This window comes from Carcharhinus amblyrhynchos, chromosome 27 (assembly GCF_965287045.1).
Source record: "Carcharhinus amblyrhynchos chromosome 27, sCarAmb.v2.hapA, whole genome shotgun sequence".
NCBI lineage: Eukaryota > Metazoa > Chordata > Chondrichthyes > Carcharhiniformes > Carcharhinidae > Carcharhinus > Carcharhinus amblyrhynchos.
In genome coordinates, this window is record NC_137350.1 from 4,538,660 (window position 1) to 4,548,698 (window position 10,039).

The 10,039-nt window shown below is 42.4% G+C and overlaps 1 protein-coding gene across 2 annotated transcripts in view; it reads left to right on the plus strand.

Moving 5' to 3' along the window:
• kansl1b (KAT8 regulatory NSL complex subunit 1b) overlaps positions 1-10,039 on the plus strand; it is a 171,820-nt gene that overhangs the window by 157,899 nt on the left and 3,882 nt on the right. For both annotated transcript variants that reach the window (XM_080213835.1, XM_080213836.1), the window contains exons 12-14: positions 413-479; positions 580-698; positions 4,397-4,649. In XM_080213835.1, the coding sequence (XP_080069961.1) occupies positions 413-479; positions 580-698; positions 4,397-4,649 (439 nt within the window). The remainder of the gene's footprint in view (positions 1-412; positions 480-579; positions 699-4,396; positions 4,650-10,039) is intronic.

The window sequence follows — 10,039 nt, forward strand, 5'->3', positions numbered from 1 at the left end:
GTGCAGGTCAGGTGAATTGGCCATGCTAAATGTGTGGGGTCATGGGGATAGGATGGGGGAGTGGGTTGTGACTTGAAGCAGACTCCATACATCCATTTTGCACTGCAAGTGATTCTCTGGATTAGATCCTTTGGCAATGTACTGCCATGCCCATGAGGGATGGGTGTGTGCTGTATTACATTATACAAATGTCACTTGTGAATAGCCTAAGTGTTGTACTCAAGGTGACTGGTGATAGTTCGAATGCAGTTGTTACCAGGGGAGAAACTGGGGAGAAAAATTGTATGTTGACATGGCTTGTTAAAGGGTTAGTTGGTGGTTGACTGTGAACCTGGGCACCTCTTAATTCAAAGAGAGAAATAGGATTGGCCAGATTCTTGTCACAATAATCTTTTTCCTCTTACCTGACTAGTTGGCGTGTGGTGGATGTAAAAGCTGATTCGGCAAACCACAGACTCAATGAAGAGGACCATGAAGAGGTAATACATCGCAACTATAATACAAACAACAAACCTGTGCAGAGTTCATTTGCCTTGAACAGAAAATTCGTAACAATGTGAAATGTTGCATCTGTTGTAGATGGAGGATTTTTCTGACGCAGTGTTCGCATCTCGGCATGCAAAATACGAAGAGTTTGAGCGTTTGAGGTGGACAACGTGGACAGCCTCTCCAGTCAGTGCACAGAGACGTGGAAGCAGGTATTAATCAGGATCAGGCAAAGCTGTGGCATGATGCTTTGATCATTGTGATCTTTTGTGTGGCCTTGTCTAAGCCAGGAGCTGACAGTTTGGTTCCAGCAGTGCTGCTGTGGATAAGCAGAGGGTATTGGTAGGTAACGTGGTCTGTTTCTTTCCCACCCAACAATGCAGGATTCAGGCCTCTAATTGGCTCCTGACTGAAAATAGGAAGTTCCTTTCAGGCTGGATTCTGACTTGGAGGCGTTCAGTCATAATCCCACGTGACTGAACCCAGGTCCTCACTCCATGCTGCAGTGTAGATTTGGAGGTTGATAAAAATAAGTAACCAGTATGTGAAATTAATGAAGTACATGGGTTATTGACGGGACTATTTAACTGCCTCTGAATAAACTGGCAAGAAGAGGTCCCAAAACGAGTACAGGGAATTGAGTTTTTCTGAACTGTGCAGGACTCCTTCCCCTTTCCCAGTATGTTAAAGGCGTAACTGAAAAAGGAGCACAGCTGAATGTAATAAGGGCATTTATCCACATTATACAGTAGCTGTCATGCATTTTCCAAGACACTCAAGTTGTCCAAATCACACAAGTGATTATCCTCCCACCCAGCTTTGTGTCATCTTCAAATTTGGAAAAATTGCATTTAGTTCCCTCATCTAAATCATTATATGTTGTGAATAGCTGGGGTCCCAGCAATGATCCCTGCGGTAAACCATCAGTCATTGTCCGTTTATTCCTACTCTGCTTCCAGTTTCTATCCACCTCAATACACTACCCCCAATCCCATACACTTTAATTTTACATACTAATCTGGGACTTTGTCAAAAAATTTCTGAAAGTCAATAAACCCCATCCACTGGGCGGCACGGTAGCACAGTGGTTAGCACTGCTGCTTCACAGCTCCAGGGACCTGGGTTCAATTCCTGGCTCAGGTCACTGTCTGTGTGGAGTTTGCACATTCTCCTCGTGTCTGCGTGGGTTTCCTCTGGGTGCTCCGGTTTCCCCCCACAGTCCAAAGATGTGCAGGTTAGGTTGATTGGCCATGCTAAAATTGCCCTTAGTGTCCTGAGATGTGTAGGTTAGAGGGATTAGTGGGTAAATATGAAGGGATATGGGGGTAGGACCTGGGTGGGATTGTGGTTGGTGCAGACTTGATGGGTGAATGGCCACTTTCTGTACTGTAGGGTTTCTATGATTCACTGGTTTCCCCTCATTAATTCTACTAACTGCATTCTTAAAGAATTCCAGATTTGTTGAGCATAGAATCCCTACAGTGCAGAAGGAGGCCATTAAGCCCATTAAGTCTGTACTGACCACAATCCCATCCAGGCCCTATCCCATTGACTGTGCGTATTTACCCCGCTAATCCCCCTGACACTAAAGGGCAGTTTAGCATGGCCAATCAGTCTGTCCTGCACACCTTTAGACTGTGGCAGGAAACCCGCGCAGACGGGAGAATGGGCAAACGCCACCCAGTCACCCGAGGCTGGAATTGAACCTGAGTCCCTGGCATTGTGAAACAGCAGTGCTAACCACTGTGCCGCTCCTTTCCCTTTTGTAAATTCATGCTGACTCTGTCCAATCCTGTGGCTGTTTTCCAAGTGTTTTGCTATAAAATCTTTAATAATGAATTCTAGATTTTTACCCACTACTGATGTCAGGCTGACTGGTCTATAATTCTGTTTTCTCTCTACCTCCCTTCTTAAATAGTGGGGTTACATTAACTACCCTCCAGTTTGTAGGAACTGTTCCAGAGTCCATAGAATCTTTGAGTGGTGGTACTGAGTAAGAAGTAAATGTAGTGATGTACTAAATGAGCCTTTCCACTTCTGTATGTCAGGCAGGATCAGGCTATTGAATTACGTGGAAACTAGAAGCAGGAGTAGGCCAGTTGGCCCTTTGGGCCTGCTCCGCCATTCATCTTGATCAAGGTTGATTGTTGAATTCAATATCCTGATCCCCCTTGATTTGTGAGCACAGGGCATAATTTGACATTTGCTGATGATATAAGGCCTGAGAGCACTAATAAAGAATGAGGATGGGAATAAACTTCAAGAAGACCAGCAGGCCGGTGGCATGGGCGGGCATATGATTAATGAAAATCAGCACAAGTGTAGTTGATGCGTTTTGATAGAAAAAAATTGAGATGCAATACATGCTAAATTTTAAAGGAGGTACAAAATTGACAGACCGTGGGCATGTTTGTGTACATCTTTGCAAGTGGCAGGACAGGTTAACAAAACAGTTAAGAATAAAATATATGGAATCCTGGGCTATATGAATAGAAACATTGATACAAAAGCCAGGATGTTATGCTGAACCTGTATAAAACATGAGCTGGAGCAGTGTTCCTAATTCTGGGCATCACGCTTGAACAATGTGAAGGTTTTGGAGAGGATGCAGGAAGGATTGGCTGGAATGGTTCCACGGATGCAGAATTATAGTAATGTGGATTGACTGGAGTAAAACTTGGGTTATTCTCCTTAACAGAGACAGTGAGGAAGAGGAATTCAAGTTCTTCAAGGACTGGATAGATTGAATAGAAAGGAACTGTTTCTAGTGGTTGAAGTAACGATAATCAGAAGACTGACATGAAAGGAAATTTCTTTACGCGATGTGTGATTAGGACTTGCAGCACTGCCTGATAGGTGCTGGAACCTTCAAAGGAGCATTGGCTAGATTTTGACTGAAAAAGGAACAGGATGAAGCTAACTGTTTATCAGAAGGGCCTCTGTGAATCTAATGGGTTGAATGGTCTCCTGTGTTACTCTGGTATTGATTTTTGGTTTGTATTCTTTTACCCATTATGGTGAATCTCTACTACTGTCTGCTTTTTTATATAAGGTCTTTTGGTTTGATTTCTCACATTCCTTGTTGACCAGGCTTATTTACAAAAATAAAGCCTTTCTCCTCCTACAGGATACACCAGTCCTTTTTTTTTGACAAGTGCCTTCTGTTCATCAGTATTTTTATCTATTCGCAGTTCTGTTCAGTCTGTTATAGTAATTTTATGGCTTATCTCTCCATAGTCAATCTTGGTTAAATTCAAAACTTTGGTTCTTGGCTCATTCCTCTTCTCATTAATATCAAATTCAATCATTGTGGGCACTGTCAGCTGGTTGCTCCCTTGCTATTAAATTACTGACAAATTCAGTACCAAACCTGTTCTCTTGTTGGTTCAAGAATACATTATCCCAACAACTCTTAAGTCTTGTTTGCGTTTCCACTTCTCGGTTCTGTCCAGTATATCTACAGACCACTTACTCTGATTCTCAAGAATCCTGTAGTAGTATCCCTTGTCAATATTGCTGCTACTCCTTTTCCATTTTCCTTGGAACCTTTATTATGCAGAATATTTAGCCATACCCAGTTTGTGGCCAGATGTCAACCCACTATGTCACACTTTTTCAGTTGAATTTGTGCTTCCTGTTTTGCTACTTGCATTATTGTATCAAGCTTTTGATTGGGAAATAAACTCTTTGCCCTGATATTGTTTTCACGCGATCCTTATTTTTTATAATGGCTATTTTATTTTCAAGTTATTTTCTGTACTTTTTTTTCTGAACCTGAAGGCTTTTTGTTAATGTTACACAATTGAGTACCTAGATTTCACTCTTATCCCGTGGCTGACAGAGGCAGGAATCTTTCTTGTGGGTGGAGTGATTGTGATGTGATGAAGTTTTTTTATTTCCCAAATCACAGATCTTACAAATCGACAGATGAACATTCCACCCCTCAGCCCGGTAACACAAATCCTTCGACCCCTCAACCTGCTTCCCCTGACGTCAGCTTCCACAGTCTTGGAGATTTACCCCTCACACCTTCACCTTGCAGCCCTTCTGCACCGCCGGTCAGCCCAGACACGTTTTATTCTTCTCTTTCTCGAGAGAGTGCTGGACGTGTCTCAAATGAGGATACACGATGTTCAACTCCAGATATTGGTCACGAAGAGCAGGTGAGAACAAGCAGTCAAACCAGGTGTAAAATATTGCACTGTGTTAAATATCTAACTGACCCATTGTCTGATATCAAACTGTTTGACTTAAAGGCACCCAGCCATGGCAGGTTGTTTATTGTCCCGTGGTCACCAGGGCGCGAGAGAGCAGATCTTCAGTGAAAGGACAGGTGGTAGATGTTAATACTTGTTAACGAAGGGAGAACAAGTTAAGCCAGAAAATTTCTGATTCTAGTTGTTCAAGGGCTATGGGCATTGGTTTGTGAAGGACACAACTTCCTTGTCTGGTTTGGCACAGCTGTTCTCTGGTAATTATGTAAATAGAAAGTGGGAGGCCTTCAAAGGAGAAATTTTGAGAGTGCAGAGTTTGTATGTTCCTGTCAGGATTAAAGGCAAAGTAAATAGGAATAAGGAACCTTGGTTGTCAAGGGAGCTTGTAACGCTGATTAAGAGGAAGAGAGAGTTGTATGAAAAGTGCAGGCAGCAAGGAACAGATCAGATGCTCGAGGAGTATAAAAAGTGCAAGAAGCTACTTAAGACGGAAATCAGGAGGGCTAAAAGAAGACATGAGGTTGCTTTGGCAGACAGAGTGAAGGAAAATCCAAAGAGCTTCTGTAGGTATGTTAGGAGCAAAAGGATACTGAGGGATAAAATTGATCATCTTGAAGACCAGAGTGGTAGACTGTGTATGGAACCAAAAGAGATGGGGGAGATACTAAGCAGTTTTTTTGCATCCGTATTTACTGAGGAAACAGGCATGGAGTCTACAGAAATAGGGCAAACAGGTAGAGAGGTCATGGAACCTTTATAGATTAAAGAGGAGGTGGTGCTGGCTGCCTTGAGGCAAATCAGAGTGGATAAATCCCCAGGACCAGACAGGGTTTTTCCCCGGACCTTGAGGGAGGCTAGTAGTGAACTTGCAGGGGCCCTGGCAGACATATTTAAAATGTCAGTGTGCACGGGGGAGGTGCCGGATGATTGGAGGGTGGATCATGTTGTTCCGTCGTTTAAAATAGATTCCAAAAGAAATCTGGGAAATTATAGGCCAGTAAGTTTGACTTCGGAGGTGGGCAAGTTATTGGAAGGTGTGATAAGGGATAGGATCTACAAATATTTGGATAGACAGGGACTTATTAGGGAGAGTCACCATGGCTTTGTGCATGGTAGGTCATGTTTGACCAATCTATTAGAGTTTTTTGAGGAGGTTACCAGGAAAGTGGATGAAGGGAAGGCGGTGGATGTTGTCTACCTGGATTTTAGCAAGGCCTTTGACAAGGTCCCTCCTGGGAGGTTAGTTAGGAAGGTTCAGTCACTAGGTATATATGGGGAGGTAGTAAATTGGATTGGACACTTCAACGGAAGAAGCCAGAGAGTGGTTGTGGAGGCTTATGACTAGTAGTGTGCCGCAGGGATCGGTGTTGGGTCCATTGTTGTTTGTCATCTGTATCAATGATCTGGATGATAATGTGGTACATTGGATCAGCAAATTTGCTGATGATACAAAGATTGGAGGTGCAGTGGACAGTGAGGAAGGCTTTCCAAGCTTGCAGAGGGATTTGGACCAACTGGAAAAATGGGCTGAAAAATTGCAAATGGAATTTAACGCAGACAAGTGTGAGGTATTGCACTTTGGAAGGACAAACCAAAGTAGAACGTACAGGGTAAATGGTAGAACGCTGAAGGGTGCAGTTGAACAGAGGGATTTGGGAATACAGGTACAAAATTCCCTAAAAGTGATGTCATGGGTGGATAGGGTTGTAAAGAGTGCTTTTGGTACATTGGCCTCTATAAATTGGAGTATCGAGTATAAAAGTTGGAGTGTTATGGTAAGGTTATATAATGCATTGGTGAGGCCGAATTTAGAGTATTGTGTACAGTTTTGGTCACATAGTTACAGGAAGGATGTAAATAAGGTTGAAAGAGTGCAGAAAAAGGTTCACAAGGATGTTGCCGGGACTTGAGAAGCTGGGTTACAGAGAGAGATTGAATAGATTAGGACTTTATTCCCTGGAGCGTAGAAGAATGAGGGGAGATTTGATAGAGGTGTATAAGATTTTGATGGGTATAGATAGAGTGAATGCAAGCAGGTTTTTTCCACGGGGGCTAGGGGAGAAAAAAACCAGAGGGAATGGGTTAAGGGTGAAAGGAGAAAAGTTTAAAGGGAATATTGTGTGGGGGCGGGAGCTTCTTCACGCAGAGAGTGGTGGGAGTGTGGAATGAGCTGCTGGATGAAGTGGTAAATGCAGGGTCACTTCTAACATTTAAGAAAAACTTGGATGGGTTCATGGATGAGAGGGGTGTGGAGGGATATGGTTCAAGTGCAGGTCAGTGGGACTCGGCAAAAATGGTTCGGCACAGACAAGAAGGGCCAAAAGGCCTGTTTCTGAGCTGGAATTTTCTATGGTTTGCAATTTTACAGAAGTTACAATCTGTGGGCAAAATGAATGTTGTACATGTAGATTTTCAAATGACGTTTGGTAATTGCGTCAGAGAATTGTAGAACATTAGTCACAATGTCCCCACTTGATTCATGAAGCGAAACACTGAGAATTCTTTAGTGGATGTAGATATCAATTCTGAGGCTTCTTTTGGTTTGCATGAAGACAGAAGAGGAATGGGACTGAGGTTTGTTGCTGATCTGAGGAAGAATTATTTCACAGGATAACAGAGTGGGAGATAGTTGCAGGACAATATGAGATGCAATTTGAAAAATAGAACAGTGAAATGAAAAGGTAAGATTCTTGATAGCAGAACAGTTGAGGACAGCAAATCTCCTAATCTAGGAGCACTGTTAGTGATTGCCATGAAGATAAATGGCATCCTGGGATTTGTACACAATGGCATTGAACATAAGATGTTTCTCATAGCCAGTTTCTGAACAATATCCAACAAACAGCAGTGAGGGAAATAACCTGATAATTTATTTTTGATGTTGATCTTTAGAACTGATCTGGATATTCAAAGAATTGGCATAGGAATGATGAACAAAATGGGCTTCCTTGAATGCTATACTGTTCTTTGCATTCTGGCTAAGAAACCAAGGAAAGCATCCACGCTGTTTTCAAATGGTGCAATCAATCTCTTATATCCACTTGAGGGCAAATGGGACTTTGGTTTAACATCTCATCTGACTGATCACACTTCAGACAATACAGCACTCCTTCAGTACTGCACTGAAGTATAAGCCAAATTGCACACTTAAATCTCTGGATTGTAATGTGAATCCGCAAGTTCCTCAATTGTGTGCAACTACTATCACTGAACTAGGATTGAGAAAACAAGGAATGTGTTGAATTTGTACAAAGTATTAGCCACAGTTATAGTTCCATGTGAGGTTCTGGACAGCTCATTGCAAGAACTATGCAAAGGAGGCAGTGAAAGTTATATCAGGAATTATACTTCACTGTTGTGAAGAAGTTCAGAACGATGTTTTAGAAGTAAAAACTAGTCGCTAAAGAGGGCATCAAAAGGTAGTGTCAAAATATGGAAGATATTAACTCAGCCATAAAAGATTTTCAAAAGAACAAAGGGTGAGGTTAGATGAAAGGTGTCGAGACCATGGAGAAGTTGCATCTGAGATTTTATTTCAGACTAAAGAAACTAGAATGACACAATTGAAGTGTTAAAAGAATTATTAAAGGGTTTTGAAGAAGTACATCAGGCAAAAAATTATTTTCACTCATTGGTAGCCAGCATGTAAACTTAAAATCACCAAAGAGGAGTGAGCATTTAGGATTTATTTTCACAAATGGTCATTAGGACATGGAATGCATTAGAGAAACAGTAGTGAAAGCAGAATCCATGATGTGTAAAAGGGAAATCATTGAAAGAGTCTGGGGTAGGGGGCAATTTAGAACATAAGCGTAAGAAATAGGAGCAGGAGTAGGCCATCTAGCCCTTCGAGCCTGCCCCGCCATTCAATAAGATCATGGCTGATCTGAAGTGGCTCAGTTCCACTTTCCCGCTTTCTCCCCATAACCCTTAATTCCCTTGCCTACCAAAAACCTATCTACCCGCGTCTTAAATATATTTAGCGAGGTAGCCTCCACCACTTCAACGGGCAGAGAATTCCAGAGATTTGCTCTTTGAGAAAGCTAGCTTGGGTGCAGCAGGCTGGATGGTTGCTTCCTGTGTGCTAATGCTATGCTGATAGCTGATATAAGTTGAATTATTATAGCGTTGGGTTCTTTTGTGTGTTTAACTGGATGGAGCTGTACAATGTATCCAAACGTTGAATCTGGATGATGTGATGGTGTGACAATACATGCATAGTGTGATTTTGAATCTGGTTTATTCCTTTCATCTGTTAGGCTAACTAAGGTAATCATTTGGCACTAGAAAGATCCCAAAGTCCATCCAATCACACATCTAAGCTTGGATAAATAAAAACCTCTTTCTGTAGAACTAACAGTGAGAGTTTCTGCCCATTAGTTTTGACCAGATTATCTAAGCGGTGTCTCCATCCCTGCTCTCTTCATGATCTTGCTCAGGTTGCTGCTGAGCTGCCCACCACAACTCACATTGGAGTACTCTGAGACTGCCACAAGCGGTAGTCATACAGGTTTACAGCGTGGAAACAGGCCCTTCGGCCCAACTTGTCCATGCCACCCTTATTTTTCTTAAACCTCTAAGCTAATCCCAAATGCCCATGTTTGGCCCATATCCCTCTATACCCATCATACCCATGTAACTATCTAAATGCTTTTTAAAAGACCAACTTGTACCCGCTTCTTCTACTACCTCTTGCAGTTTGTTCCAGACACTCACCATCCTCTGTGTGAAAAAATTGCCCCTCTGGATATTTTTGTATCTCTCTCCTCTCACCTTAAACCTATGCCCTCTAGTTTTAGACTCTCCTACCTTGGGAAAAGATATTGACCATCTGTGGCCCTCATTATTTTGTAGACCTCTATAAGGTCACCCCTCAGCCTCCTATGCTCCAGAGAAAAAAGTCCCAGTCAATCCAGCCTCTCCATGTAACTCAATCCTTCAAGTCCTGGTAGCATCCTAGTAAATCTTTTCTGCACACTTTTGAGTTTAGTAATATCCTTTCTATCATAGGGTGACCAGAAGTGGACACAGTATTCCAAATGTGGCCTTACAATGCCTTGTACAATTTCAACAAGACATTCCAACTCCTGTATTCAATGTTCTGACTGATGAAATCAAGCATGCTGAATGCTGCCTTCACCACTCTGTCCACCTGTGACTCCACTTTCAAGGAGCTGTAAACATGTACCCCTAGATCTCTTTGTTTTGTAACTCTCCCCAGTGCCCTACCATTAACTGAGTAAGTCCTGCCCTGGTTCAATCTGCCAAAGTGCATCACCTCACATTTGTCCAAATTAAACTCCATCTGCCATTTGTCAGCCCACTGGTGCAATTGATCA